The sequence below is a fragment of the Lissotriton vulgaris genome, chromosome 5 (assembly GCF_964263255.1).
Source record: "Lissotriton vulgaris chromosome 5, aLisVul1.2, whole genome shotgun sequence".
Lineage (NCBI taxonomy): Eukaryota > Metazoa > Chordata > Amphibia > Caudata > Salamandridae > Lissotriton > Lissotriton vulgaris.
In genome coordinates, this window is record NC_141693.1 from 78,388,506 (window position 1) to 78,403,898 (window position 15,393).

At 45.6% G+C, this 15,393-nt stretch overlaps 1 protein-coding gene across 1 annotated transcript in view; it reads left to right on the plus strand.

The window, feature by feature from the left end:
- Nucleotides 1-8,909, plus strand: part of LOC147710240 (E3 ubiquitin-protein ligase TRIM39-like) — a 540,222-nt gene extending 531,313 nt beyond the window's left edge. The window contains exon 7 of the mRNA XM_086920913.1: nucleotides 8,007-8,909. Within this exon, the coding sequence (XP_086777039.1) occupies nucleotides 8,007-8,518 (512 nt within the window). The 3' untranslated portion in view covers nucleotides 8,519-8,909. The remainder of the gene's footprint in view (nucleotides 1-8,006) is intronic.
- The last annotated feature ends 6,484 nt before the right edge of the window (nucleotides 8,910-15,393 follow it).

Consider the following 15,393-nt stretch of genomic DNA (forward strand, 5'->3'; position numbering starts at 1 on the left):
TCGGCAGCTGCTTTTAGTTTGTAAAACAGAGTTTTAGGAAGATCCTGGGGGTACCTCGTTCCTGTCGGAATTTGAGTCTGTGCGTTTCTTCATCAACACCCAGTCGATCCAAGATATATTTCTTTACGACAGCATACCCTGCAGTGCCGTCTCTGTTAACTGTTTGATAAGCGGACTGGGCGTCACCGGTCAGTAACGGTGCAAGATAGAATGGCCACCTATCCCCCGGCCAGGCACTTGCTCTGGCAGCTCTTTCAAAATTCAGGAAGAAAGCCAAAGGATCGTCACCTGGAGTGAACTTTTGTAACGGAACAACGGGACCAGGGGCGGTGTTCTGCCTTGTCCTAACACCGCCAAAAGTTGATTCTGTCCCTCAGCCAACTTCACGAGATTATCAACTTGAGCCTGCATGGCGTTGGAAAAGGTGGTACGGTCTGTGTCAGCCTGAGTAGCGGTCTGACCTATGGCCCACTCGAGTTTTGTCTGAGCTTCCTTCATTTGTTGAATTAAAGCTTCCATCTTGTATCAGAGGACGGTTCAAAGGAGGATCCGAGTCACGGCACCACTTGTGAGGTTTGCTAATGCTGGGATAGCAAGAAACCAGAGAGGAAAGTATAGTGGCACTGAAGGGTTTATTCAAAGTCCACACGTTTCCAAACTGTAGGTTAAACATAAAGTAGATTCCTCCGTCAGGCCAGGGGTCCCGGTTGGTACGTCTGAAAAGGCGTCTTCTTACTCCCAGGTGGCGTGGCGCGGAAGGGAAAAGAAAGAGAGAAAACGCCACATTACTGGACTGCTTTGTTTATCCGATACGTGGAAAGGGTAGGGCAAGGGCGTGAGGGAACACCAGGGACCACCACCGTCTGTCGTGTTTCTAAACCAAGGCGATACCGTATCCAACCCCGTCCCTTAGTCACTCTCAGCCGCCCCTTAAGCTGTTCCTCCCTCTGTGTGAAACAGTCCCCGTATACGAGCTCGTACCTTGCGGTGCCACACTTCTCCAGGTGAAGTGTGGCTGGGCGAAGCGTAGTATCGTTGGCCTCCTGGCTTTCCTGCGGTCGGTCTTTCCCCGTCTCCTGCTTCCGTCTCCTCGGGCAATTCGGTTCCGGGTTCCTTCCGTCCAGCGGCGAAGACGTCTGATGCTTCCTGTGCTGCTCCGGCGTTCGCGCCCTCCTGTTCGAAACCTCGCGTTATCAGCGCCGTCGTGGAAGATGATTGAACATCAGGTGACGACGTCACCGCCGAAGGCCCCGCCTCGGGGTAAGCCCAGGCGGCTGTGGAAGGTGCACGAACATCCTGTGTCCGCCGAGGCGGAAACGAAGAGGGGCAAACATCAGTAGCAGAGTCGTGGCAGGTAGGAACCCCCTGAACATCAGTATCAGAGTCGTGGCAGGTAGGAACCCCCTGACAATCCGTAAAACAAACCAACAGTTTAATCAAAGGATTAGCCAACACCGATCGCGAATTAAGAAAAAAGTCATGACAGCCCCTATGGTTGAGCACTTTGTGGAGAAAAACCATAGTGAAAACGATTTCAAATGGTCTGTCCTTTTTTCAATAACGCAAGAAAAGAGACCGGTGGACGTTAACCGTGCATTATTGCAAAAAGATGCATATCTAATCCTAAACTTTAATTGTACACTGACGGGACTTAATAGCTTGACTGAATTATCAAGAATTAAAAAATGTAATAAAGTTTTTGGCCACAATTTGCGTTTTTCACTTGCACGGATTGTCTACGGCCGGTGCATGAACCTTTGGAACAAATATCTATGGGTGTTCACCCATATTGACTGCGCAATGAATTGTAAACTACATGACCCAGAATTCATCCTTTTGGAGTTTTTTAATAATTAAAAGATTAGGAGGTGCAGGCGTAATTAGGTAAAAATCATAGCTAAGAAACATCAAAACTGACTATGCAGAATGCTTGGATAATTTCCGTAGGATTCATTGTGGTGTTCCCTGACGTTTGTGTTAAACAAACTACATGGATCATAACTCTGAGCAAGAGATCACATGATATGAACTAGGTATTCCAAAATGGCTGCTCCAGCAGAAGTGTAGGAGGATTGATGTCTGAGAATACGAGTGGTAGCAGCAGGTAAGCCATGGCTTTGACTGCTTTTAGCTCCCCAAAATAAACAATAAGCACACCAGAATATAATTCCCCCCTTTCAATCAGTTTTAGGGTCGAGCTAATATAGTAAAAGAAAAACGGCCATTCAAGGTGAGGGAGGTGCCAGCATACAAGCAGGTATGTCGTGGTACACACTTTAAACTTGCTTCAATTATCGTGTTTATAGTGTGATATTCTTATAGAAGTATTTTCCGCTTCAGATTGTACTGGGCTCACGCGGCAATGAAATAAAAGAAAATTTGCATGCTGCATTTTGAATATCGACTTCATGCACAAGTAGAGGTATGATAGACAGTATATTGATTCAAGACAATGCCCCACACATGGTTGGAAGCATGCATCTTTAATATACGCCCTCATTCATTCTTTTTGTTAGAATCTTCGAGTGAAATTACAATACAACACCGCCGGCGACGCCCATCACCTTGAGCTCTGTGTAAAAGGTATGAACATATCAGGGTATTCCCCCTTTTGAATTTCTCAATAAAACCTGATCCCAACTCTGAAAAAAACTTTTCTCTCATTGCAGATAATGAGATAACGCCCCGTTGTTCGAAACGGTCTCTCTTTGAATAAAATAGGCTGACTCGAAGCCTTCTTTCGTTTTGTTGACCTTCAAGGGATTGACTTACTAAAGACAGGTACTTCCTTCAGAAAATGAACTGTGCAAAACATGATATAGGAGTAGGTAGTAATTTAGTAATAAACCCTAAATGTCTCTCTGCATTCTATACAGAAAACTGACAAAGCCCTGATGACAGTCCGGGAACTGGTTTCCCTGGACTAGAAACGCGTCGGCACACCAGAAGGAGCAAGCAATATCATTAAGAGTTTTTTAATCAGTCAAGGCTGATTTTATAAGTTATTTCCATCTTTTGGCTTTGCTCCTTTGTTTTGACTTTGTCTTTTTCCTTTGATTGTGATTGATTAGATTTAATGAAATTATAAATCTTTCATGTGTATTTGTAAAAAGTTTTGTTTGTGGAATGTATGAAATTTGTAAATATGTGGTTGTAAATAGTCATGTACTGTAATGTAAATATTATGAATGTATTTTCCTTTTTGGTGAAACTTTGAAAAAGGTATAGAAATATGTGATAAAGTAAATAGGTATAAATAAAAATACCAGGTCAAACTCATACACTGCGCTTGCCCATTCCATTTAAATAATTTTGGTTAAGCATGTCTGGTGTAGGCACTTTTTTTTTATTTACGCTCTCCTGATGCAGGCACGCCCAGTGCCGAAATGCGCGTTGAGAACTTTGAGAACTTTTATCACTCAGCCACACTATATCAGTTCCATTTTATATTTGTCTGTATTAATCACTTGTATGTTTAATGTATTATAATTATATGTTGATATTTAATACTGTTTTGGACTAAGTGCCCACTGATCGTAACTTGTGGTGAATACGTTGTACCCGATGTATAATGCACTTTCTTGTATTTTCCCTTATTTTTTGTCTTTTACTATGTCCCAACTTTGGAAATACATCAATCAATACAGCAACACCGGTCAAACAAAAGAGATTGGAGAGGCAGCCGATGAGTGGGTCAAGTACACAAAACAACTATACTTTAACCATCAGAATACATCATACACCAACCCACAACAATCTTCTTCAGTAACAGGCCAGGTCCCCAAAACACCTAACTTTGCAGAGGTAACTGATTTAATAAAAAATTATGACAGATGGATCCCCAGGACCTAACGGGGTCCCCACATACGTGTTCAAAGCCTCACATGAATACTGGTCGGGACAGCTAACACCAAACTTCAAACAGGCCTACACCACCTCAATAATTCCATCTTCATGGAAAAGTTCCATCCTATTCCCAATTCATAAAAAGGGGACTTCACGAAACCGGGAAACTATTGCCTCATTGCTTTATCAGACCTAGAAGCTAAAGCGTATGCAAGAATACGACTGAAAGAACTAGAAGCCTGGGCAAATGATCATAACATCCTTCCCCTCTTTCAATCAGGATTTAGGCCCGAAGGTTTTACCATGGATAACATCCTAGCACTGGGTTTCCTGGCACATCGAACTACACAGCTGACGCAGCCACCTCTCTTTTGCTGTTTTGTGGACTGCAATGCAGCATTTGACCGGATGGATCAAGGAAAATTGTGGGAAAATATAGATCCTGGGGAATCCCCGACTGTTACTAATGGCAATAACAGTACTACATCAGGGAACCTGGGTCCGCATAAAGACCAGCCATTCTACCGCAACATCAAAGGTGCTAACTAACAATGTCTGAAACAAGGCTGTTCCCCCTCCATTTTCCCCCTACTTTTTAATCTTTATACAGCAGACCCGGGAAAAACACTGGAAGGTGTATGTCTACTAAAACCAAAGTTATGGAAAGTGCAGCTCCAAATTCTCCAGTATGCCGATGACATTGCAGTAATGAACCATACGCGGACCGGCCCACAGAAAGCCCTTAATGCACTCCACAGGTACAATCAAAAGAATAATCTCATGGTGAACCAGGAGAAGACCAAGTCAGTTCTCTTTGGGAAGTACCCTTGAAAGAAAACTGCCCAATGGCGCCTAGGTGATCAGCAAATTAAAACATGCACGTGTTACAACTATCTTGGCGTCAGGCTATCAGACGGGGCAAAACCAGTGGCCCGTCTAATGCATCTAATAAGCAAGCGGGCCGGCATCATTTGCAGCTTAAAACGTCTAACCCAGCTGTTACATAGTCCAACTGCAGAACCCATCCTGAAAGTCTTAAGAGCCAACCTCGTCCCCTCCCTGAAGTATGGTCATCTAGCATTTCCCGTCTCACTTAACAGGTTCCTCGCGTATTTCCATATTTCCACTTACAAGAAGGTTCTAATGCTCCTCCGACAGGCCAGGAGAGCCAGAGTGAGAATGGAGCTGGGACTCGCTCGTCCGGATCTCATATGTTAAGGGGACACAATAAAATATTACATCAGCACTTTGCATGCCTCAGCACCCTCATTGAAAGCTCAAATCAAAACAATCTTCGAAGAGTCAGGCTCCTCATGTTGGGCCCAGTTGGCAGCGGCCACACGTTTACTTGAAATAGAAGTTCAAAACCTGCAAAACCAGGACATGCCGGTCACAGCCTGGAAAAGGTCAGTGAATACACAGGTTAAGAAAATTTCATTTGAAAGGGACCTGGAAAGCATACGCCGCCAACCCAATTTCTCTAAACTGGATGCCTCCTCTATCCTGGGAAAACCTCAGCCGTATTTAGAGCAAGCCCTGGCAGTTCAAGCTTGCAGTACCAATCGTGGACTTCAACCTCTCCTGGTCCCTGTGGGACAACTCAATCGCTTGTCGTATATGTAGCTACCAACGCGGATCCTGGCTTCACCTACTGTGCTGTTGTCCAAAGATGGCTGGAGAGCGACATTGCTTGGTAATCCCAATTTGCAGGACTCACGGCCTTAGACACTTCAGAGAAGTCTCAGACCTGTTTCTCCACCAACTCAGCACAAACCGTGGCCAGACTAGGGAAATTCACTAACGCAATTTGGATTGCTCTTACAAATACTACTAAAACCAGCAGCAGCAACTGACTGGCCTCCAAGCCTGAGCTACAACAATTTAATGGCCTGCACATCAAAGAACGAAACACACTCGACCAAGACTAGAAGACCAACAGTGCACGTCAAACTAGCCAACTCGCGCATCCCGTACCAAATTGAGGAAAATACCAGCAAACGCTGTTTTTAACTGTTTTTACACACAATTAATTCTGGGACAGTTAACACAAAGGTTTTACCCTAGCACCATAAAGGAACAATAATCTACTGGGTTAAATGGCCCACTCAAAGGATGAAAAAATGAGGTCCATAGATGCAGTTGTTTTCCCTATGCACCAGCACTTTAGATTCAGCCTGGACGGCTGCTTTTATGATTTCATAGATTTTAGTGAACCCAGATATCCCAGCTAGAACACGCATGTTGGCTACGAACTTAAAATCTTAATTGTATCCTCTTTTTCCTTTTTTCTTACTCGATACATGAAAATGAAGCAGATTGTAACAATTTTAAATAATTGAACAATAAAGAACCACTAAGTTACTGGCTAGTATAGTGTGTCTTTGTGTAGCTGTCACTCTGAACCATCTAATGCAGTGTACTCACTAGTACATTATACCATAAAGTAGGTGTGTGCCCGTACAATCTAATATAGTGTACTGACTATTACAGGATATATTCCAGCAGTAGCACTTTCAATCTGTATCTTATAATAGGAGTGTACTAACTAGTACAGTATACATTGTAGTAGCTCTGTCACCCCTTATCTACTGCAGCGTACTGACTAGTATAATATACCTTGGAGTAGCTCTGTCACTCTGTACCATCTAATGGAGTGTACTGACTAGTACAGTACACTCCTGTCACCTCTGTCACTCTGCTCCATCTAATGCAGTGTACCCAAACAAATTATGAATTCTTTCTAGTTGTTCTTTGAAACTGTACCATCTAATGGAGTGTACTGGTGATACAAGGCTGGTGCAGGCCAGTCGGAGACCACACTAAGGATTGGAAGGCTGCAGGGGGCACCTCAAAGGGGTCCTTTACTTGCACTTTTTAATAAATCTGTCTGGAAACAGTACAGGCGTATTATGCTGAGATGCTTGGTACTAAACATCCCATATTTCAGTGAATCCATCTTGGAGCTGGGGAACTTGTAATGAAGAGTCCTCAGCCCATGTACTTACTATAGCTTCCCTGGTCACTTACAGGATCTAGGAATCGACAAAGATATTGCAAGGGCATATCCGCTCATGCTGATATGCCTCACAGAGATATAGTACACCCTGCCTTAGGGATAATGCCTGCTAGAGGGGGGTCTCACCTATATCTTATGCAGTGTCTATGGGGATGTGTGCCATGCCGACTCCTCAGTTTTGTCTGCACCAAGACACGCTTGTTGAGGGGTCCCTTAGGGTGGCACAATTCGTGTTGCACCCCTTAGGGACCCTCTTTAACCCCAAAGCCCTTGGTACCACAGCTACCTTCTACAAAGGACTAAAGGTACAGTTTATGGAAGGAGATTGGCACAGGGGACCTGGTTGGCAGGGACCATGTGCGCTTCCAGTTGAAATTACATAATTTTCCAGGCAAAAAGTGGGGGCTAACCATATCTAAAAGAGGCACTTTCCTACACTTGGAGTAGGTCTGTCTACCTGTACCACCCAATGCAGTGTACTTACTAGTACAGTATACTTTGGAGTAGCTCTGTCACTCTGTACCCTCTAATGCAGGGTACTGACTGGTACAGTATACGTTCTAGTATCTGTTACTCTGTACCATGCAATGTAGTGTACAGACTTGTAAAGTATGCCTTCTTATAGCTCGGTCATTCCAAGCATCTAATTCAGTGTCCTGACTAGTGCAGTAGCTCTGTCACTCTGTACCATCTAATGCAGCATACTGATTAGTACAGTATATGTTCTAGTATCTGCTACTCTGTGCCTCTGATGCAGTGTACAGACTAGTACAGTGTACCTTCCATTAGTTCTCTTACTCTGTACCATCTGATACAGTGTACTGCGTAGGACAGTGCCCTATGAGCTGCAGTGTTTGTGTAGTACAGTGTACGGTCTAGCACTGTGTGGTGTAGTGTAGTACACTGCATGGTGCAGTCGTGTGTGTAGGAGAATGCCCTGTCTATGTAGTGCAGTGTGCTGTTTGGTGTACTGTGCGCTTTAGACAAATGCACGCTTTAGTGTAGTGAGCAGGCTAGTGCAGTGCGCTCTCTAGCACAGCGTGCACCTGCCAGATGTGGTGTAAATTAATCATAGCTTAAACAGAAAGCATTAATTACAGCCTTTCTGTCATTAAATCTCTAATTGTGAATCTCTTCTCTGCAGTGATGGTGACTCTGGATCCTGACACGGCTCATCCACAGCTCCTCCTGTCTGAGGGGGGGAGACGAGTGAGAAGCAAAGGCAAAGCACAGCGCCTGCCGGGCACCCCCAAGAGATTCACCCACTGGCGCTGTGTGCTGGGGAGCGAGGGGTTCACCTCCGGCAGACATTACTGGGAGGTGCAGCTGCTGCAGGAGGGAGGAGGGTGGTATGTGGGGGTCGCATCAGAGTCTGTGAACAGGAAGGGGATCTTCACACGGTCACCTGAGGAGGGAGTCTGGGCTGTGCAAGTGTGTGATGGTCACTACAAGGCTCTCACCTCTCCAGAGACCTCTCTATCCCCGTGCGAGACGCCCCAGAAGCTGGGGGTGTATCTGGACTGCGAGGGGAGACGGCTGTTCGTTTACAATGCTGACTCTATGGAGCGTCTCTACACCTTCTCGCAGGCCCCCTTCACGGAGAGGCTCTTCCCATACTTCGGTCTCTGGAGTGGAAGAGAGCTGAGGCTGATTTGAGAGCTGCAGGGAGCTTCAGCCCCTCATCCTTCCTCCCACTCCCCCACCCTGCTGTGATAACAATGTGACGAGGAGCACAAGCCGAGACACTTTTAAATAATGATAAAACGTTCCCTTTGGAGAAAAGTGTCCTGGGAGGGGGTAGTAACTCCAGTGACTGGAAAATCAGTTTTCTTATATGTAAATGTATTAATATATAGATGTCAGCCAACCCCTCAATTGTCGATCTCCAGTTTAAACACCAACTTTCCAAAGAATCTTGTTCACAATTGTGGTATTTTAGTTACCAACACCTTGTTCTAGAATGGAATGGGGTGTGGGAGAAACAGTTGGAAGGTTGTTCGTTTGTGTGATTTACTTCATACAGTTAGTCCTAATAAATGCCTATCACACCAATACCTCCTTGTTCTCTTCTACAAGCTGGCGACGACCCGGAGCCTGCACTTGTATTCCTATTCTGGACGCCTAGATGCCTGCAGCATTGAGCGATGGGAGCAAGCAGATATATTGAGACATTGAGGGTATCAGAAAAGAGGACCCCTCTGTGCGTTCCGGTAGGGCACGTCCTTGGCATGGTGTACAAGGATGTCTACAAGCAGGAAAGTTTCACATGTGGCATAAGTGAAGGAGTGCAGGTCTGGCTTGAAGGCTCGTGAAATGTAAATCCGTATTTGTAAAGCGCCAACTACTCACCCTTACGGGTCTCAAGGAGCTGGGGGCCATTGTGGAAATTAAGTGAGGTATTGCCCAGAGTCGCATGGTGCTGAGCTGGCGCTGGGGATCGAACCGTGAGCCCTGTGCTCCGAAGTCAGCTGCTCTGGCCGCTGCACCACACCTCTCCTCTGCTCGTGGAGCTCAACGGTACATGTTCTGTGCACGTGGCGCTGCACTGCTCCCTCATTAGTGCTGTCTGTGGGCGAGGTCATGTCTGCAGTCACTGGAGCACGTGCTGCGTGCGCACACACATTCCATTCATGCATCATGATCTTGGGAAGGCCTGGAGCTGAGGAGGCAGTAAAGAAGTGTGCATCGTCACTGATTCACACTTTGTGAACTGCAAGCCGGATGTTTTGAAAAGGGTGCGCCCTTTGTCGGTGATTCGCACACCATGGGGCTGAGAGAGGTATGCTAAAGTGCACGTCACAGTGATTTGCACACCTCATGACTGCATAATTACAGTGCCATATTTAGATTCCAGCATACGGCTAGTGCGCATCCACGGTGGCTCGCACACCTTAGTATATATGTTATATGGTAACTGGATTACATATAATAACTGGATTTTTTAAAGGCATTGGGGAACATTAACCCTCTCATTCCTCTGCTCTGCTATAGCATTAGGTAATAGTAAGTGTCTGGTTGGGAATCACTTTGCAGGTTACACGGCAGGAGTATTGTAGTGCATTTAGTTGTAGGCGGGCCGTTCTTGCTCCTAATAAACACCTATCACCAATACCTGCATGTGTCATCATCTGTAACAATGATCCTCCAGCATGTTGCCTTGAAAACCCAGAAGCCTCATGTGAAATCGACCACTACATATCTCTTTCCACAATTTTTTATACAAGCCCATAAAATACTTGCCATGTTAGTCATACCCCAGACGTCATGTAAAATACGATAGTCTGCAGAATAAAAAATGTGTATTTCTTTGACTTGCGGAGCTGTGACATTAATAGGTCACATTATAGCGCTGCATTGAGAAGGACGTCTTAAAAGTGCTTGTTTGTATACAGTACCTTAGAAACCATTCCTGCCCCTGCCCTGGTGTGAGTGCTATTATTAGTGAACTAAGAGACAAGACAATTCTCATGTGAACCCTGCATGCAACCCAGATTCAGGGCGGCTTTAGGGCAGTGCGACCGGTGCAGCCGCACATGGGCTGAGCTGGGAGAGGCGCTGTGCTTAGCAGTAACATTTTATTAAACAAGCATTTGCAATGCAATAGGTCTCGCATTAGGAAAGTTTGAGCTGTTGGTATTGTAAATGACAAATGTTATATTTATCTGTTGGTTTTGAAAATACCAAAATTAATAGCTTTGTCATTTACAATGCCAATAGTTTTAACTTTCGCAAATGTGACACCTATAGCATTTGTAATGCATTATGTGTTGTATTTACGTGACTTAGATGTTGAGTGCAGTGTAATTATGTGGCGTGTAATTATGTGGCACTGAGTTGTATTTGGAGTGTATGTTGCATTGAGTGCAGTGTAATTATGTGGAGTGTAATTATGTGGCACTGAGTTGTATTTGGAGTGTATGTTGCATTGAGTGCAGTGTAATTATGTGGTGTGTAATTATGTGGCACTGAGTTGTATTTGGAGTGTATGTTGCATTGAGTGCAGTCTAATTATGTGGTGTGTAATTATGTGGCACTGAACTGTATTTGGAGTGTATGTTGCATTGAGCGCAGTCTAATCAGTAGAGTGTAAATATGTGGCGTGTAATTATGTGGCACTGAGTGGTTTTTGGAGTGTATGTTGCATTGAGCGCAGTCTAATCAGTAAAGTGTAATTATGTGGCGTGTAATTATGTGGCACTGAGTGGTATTTGGAGTGTATTGTATGTTGCATTGAGCGCAGTCTAATCAGTAGAGTGTAATCATGTGGCGTGTAATTATGTGGCATTGAGTGGTATTTGGAGTGTATGTTGCATTGAGCGCAGTCTAATCAGTACAGTGTAATTATGTGGCGTGTAATTATGTGGCACTGAGGGGTATTTGGAGTGTATTTTGCATTGAGTGCAATGTAACTATGTGGCATGTAATTATGTGGCACTGAGTGGTATTTGGAGTGTATGTTGCATTGAGTGCAGTGTAATTATGTGGCACTGAGTGGTATTTGGAGTGTATGTTGCGTTGAGTGCAATGTAGTTATGAAGCATAATTATGTGGCACTGAGTGGTATTGTGTGGAGTGTGTTGCATTCAGTAGAGTATAATTATGTGGCGTGTAATTATGTGACACAGTGGTATTTGGAGTGTATGTTGCGTTGAGTGCAGTGTAATTATGTGGCGTGTAATTATGTGGAGTGTATGATGTATTCAGTAGAGTGTAATTGTGTGGCGTGCAATTATGTGGCACTGAGTGGTATTGTTTAGAGTGTATGTTGCATTGAGTGCAGTGTAATTATGTAGCATATAATTGTGGCACTGAGTGGTATTGTGTGGAGTGTGTGTTGCATAGGGTCCAAACCATGAGGCGAGCCCTCACCCCCCCCCCCCCCTAGACACTTGCTTGTTGTTTATCAACTTCATGTTACGCAATCACAATCCGGCCCTTGAGCCCAGGCTCCTTCCTGCCAGTGAGATAGATCAAAAGAGACTTCTTGACCGTGCACAGACAGGCAATGGGAAAAGAACACAACCCTTCTGAGATGCAGGTAGGTTACGTTTTAAATAAATACTATTATTGTGGCGACTCGTTAAACATTTTTGCCAATACTAATATTGCATTGCGAATTCGAGGGTGCCTACCGCTGTTGCCCCCAAAAGAAATCACCGCCGCAGCCCTGCTCCGTGAAAACCGGAAGTCAGGCACTTTTGGCCGAGACGGGGGCGGAGCCTGCAATCCAGCAGGAAGTTCCGCCCGCCGCCGCCGAGGAAGCAGTGAAGCCGGCCGACTCCGACCAGCGCTGCAGAGGAGACACGGAACACGCCGAAAGAGCCCGGTGAGTGGGAGGGGAGGGGGGTGTACGCGTGTGTGTCTGTTCGAATGTGTCTGTGTGTGTGCGCGTGGGTCTGCGTGTGTGCGCGTGGATTTGCGTGTGTGTATACAGTGTGTGTGGCTGGGTATGTGCGCATGCGTGACTGTGGAGTGTGTTTGCGCAAGGGAATGAGACACGAGAGGGGCAAGGCGACGTGCGCGCCCACGAGGTGAAATCCGCGTCTGCGCTCATGCCCCTCTCGTGTCCACTCTCCCAAATACGGGCAACATTAGTTGTCTTCGCTGACAGCTTGCAATGCTTCGCATTGCAAGCTGCGTCAGCTCGCCCTAAAAAAATCTAAAAGCACCTGCTGCTTCCTTGTGTCCGGCAGGTTTTCATGCAACACTAAAAATGTCAAGATAAGGCAGGTGATTAATGTTTCTGCTGGAGAGGGATCAAAGCCTTGTCTGGTGGCAGCTTTGACTCCTCGTAGAGTAGTAGAGGGTTAATATGCTTCTGCAAAGAATGTGTACATGGAGGCCGCAGAACAGTAATCCTCATTGGTTTGTGCAACATTTCCAGCAGATTGATTTACACACATAAGATTCATTGTACTCTGTAGAACGTGTGTGATGTAAAGTGCTTGGGCACCCTAGAGTTGTCAAGAGTAGATCTATAAAACAAAAGAAATGCGTGGGGTACAGGGGCTGTGTAGAGATGAGTGAAACTGTTGGAAGGTGGTAGTGAGGAAATCTTTAGAGAAGGCGGTCATGGAAGGGAGGGGCACCAAAAACAATTGACACATCAGTCCCCTCGAACGCTAAATCCGCCCTGTCCAGGTTCTTCTAGATAAAGCGACAGGATAGTCCATTCAATCAAAAGCAATAGGTTTTGTACCGCTGGTAAATAAACTCGGGGCGTTTAAGGTCTTTTTCATAGGCGATAGTGAAGAAAAAGGAAGCTCAGTAAAATGACATATTTACCTAAGAACACACAATGTTGTTAAGCGGGAAAACCATGATGAATCAAAAATTTGCTAGCATTCGCGACAAGAATTTTCAATTCTATTAAGGACACGGAGGCGAGGATTATGCTTCAGATTATGCTTCTCAAACTTTACTGCATCAACACAGCAGCCAATGAAAATGCAACATTTTCACAATAAATTACTACATTTCCCATGAACACCATGGTTATAGGCACGCCCCCACAGTCCATAAGAACCCTTTGCGTGCGTTTCACATCCTCTTTCTTTGAGGCGATAAATCCATAACTTGAACCAAAACAAATCCTCCAACATGGAAGAAGAACTTCAGATTAGCATCTTGACGTCCATCGTCGTTCAGTCCGACTTTTTCTCAGCTCCTGAAATAAAGGAAATAACACCACCATAACCACTGAATAATTGGGTGGGCCAGCGTATGACATACAGTACATTAAGCCGGGTGGGATAATCCTCGCCTCCGTGTCCTTAATAGAATTGAAAATTCTTGTTGCAAATGCTAGCAATTTTTTGATTCTATTACAGGACCAGAGGCTTCAGATTATGCTAGTTTAACGCTGTGTAAATACAACTGAAGTGATATCTCCCACCGGCTTATAGTAAAAGGTTTTAAATGTCGATTCAGACGACCAGTCTGCACAACGCATTATATCCTGGATACTTGAACCCAAACCATATGTTTTTGACGCCATAGCGCCTCTCACAGAGTGAGCACCAAAGATCTGTGTGTCCACACCAGCTTCATTCATCACATATCGAAGCCATCTAGCTATAGTGGCCGCTACCACAGGTTTAAAGGATTTCTGAATAGCAATTAACAATTGATTACAACCCTGTGGCCGTAAGGCCTTGGTACACTCCTCGTAAACTTTCAAGCACTGAACCACACATAATTTTTCATTTGCAGGAAAATCATTGTATGAAATGTGTCTCGATAAAGTTTTAGTGCGACCTGTAATATGAAAAGAAACCCCTTCCGGGGAAAACACTCTACCTGTAACGTCGAGTGCTCTCACATCAGAAGACCGTCTGCAGGATGATAAACATAGCAACATAGCCAATTTCGCCGACAACTGCTTCCTAGACAGAAGAGCATTGACCGGCCAATTGTTGAACAAATCCAGTACATCCCACAACCGGGTATACTTGGGTTTGGGTGGGTTGGCAACCCTGATGCCCTTTAACAACTTGCATACCATCGGGTGCATACCTACCGGTTTCCCGTCTATCTGAGTATGCCCCGCTGAAATTGCCGAACGGAAATTATTCACTGACCGGTACGCTAGGCCGTCTCCGGCCTTTTCAGTCAGAAAATTCAAAACTTGGGACAACTCTGCCCCCACGGGATCCAGGTGTCGTCCCACGCACCAATCCACCCAGCTCTTCCAGGCTGAGGAATAACGCTTCCTGGTGGAATGCGCCCATGCTTGTCTGATGAACTCGGCAGTTTCGCTCGAAATTCCCGGCAACTGCCACTGTTCCCTGAAAGCCTCCATGCCATCAGCGATAGCCTGCCCTCCACCAGCAACGGATGTTGCTCCTGTTGAGGGCCCTGCAACAACCATCTCGAGTCCGGAAACATCCGCGGACTGTCACAGCTCAACTGCAGAAGTTTGGGGAACCAAGCTTGTGACGTCCACCACGGAGTCACCATGACTATTTCCGCCTTCTGCCTGATCACTTGTGTCATCACCCTGGGAATCAATAGAAAGGGGGGAAAGGCATACTGCGTCCCCTGTGACCAATCTTGAAGAAAGGCATCCGTCGCCGTCGCCAGCGGGTCCGGTCTCCAGCTGAAGAACCGGCGAATCTGAAACGTTAGCCTGGAGGCAAACAGGTCCGTCTGAAACGGTCCCCACGTCTCCTGCAGCCACCGAAAAACACGAGGGCACAGCTTCCAATCGCTGTAGTCCCTCAAGTGTCTGGAATTCCAATCCGCTACCTGATTGGCCTGTCCCGGAATATATTCGGCCACCACCGAGATCTGGTTCTGGAGACAGTAGTGCCAAAAATCCTTGGCTATCTGCACCAGCATCGACGACCTCGTGCCGCCCAACTTGTTGATATACCTCACCGCTGGCACGTTGTCCAAACGGAGGAGGATGCAACAAGAGGTCTGCCTCGGGGATAACGTGCGAATCGCAAATGACCCCGCCAGTAGTTCCAAACAATTTATATGCATCTCTAGTTCTTGTGCCGACCATCTGCCGCCTGTAGAAACTTCTC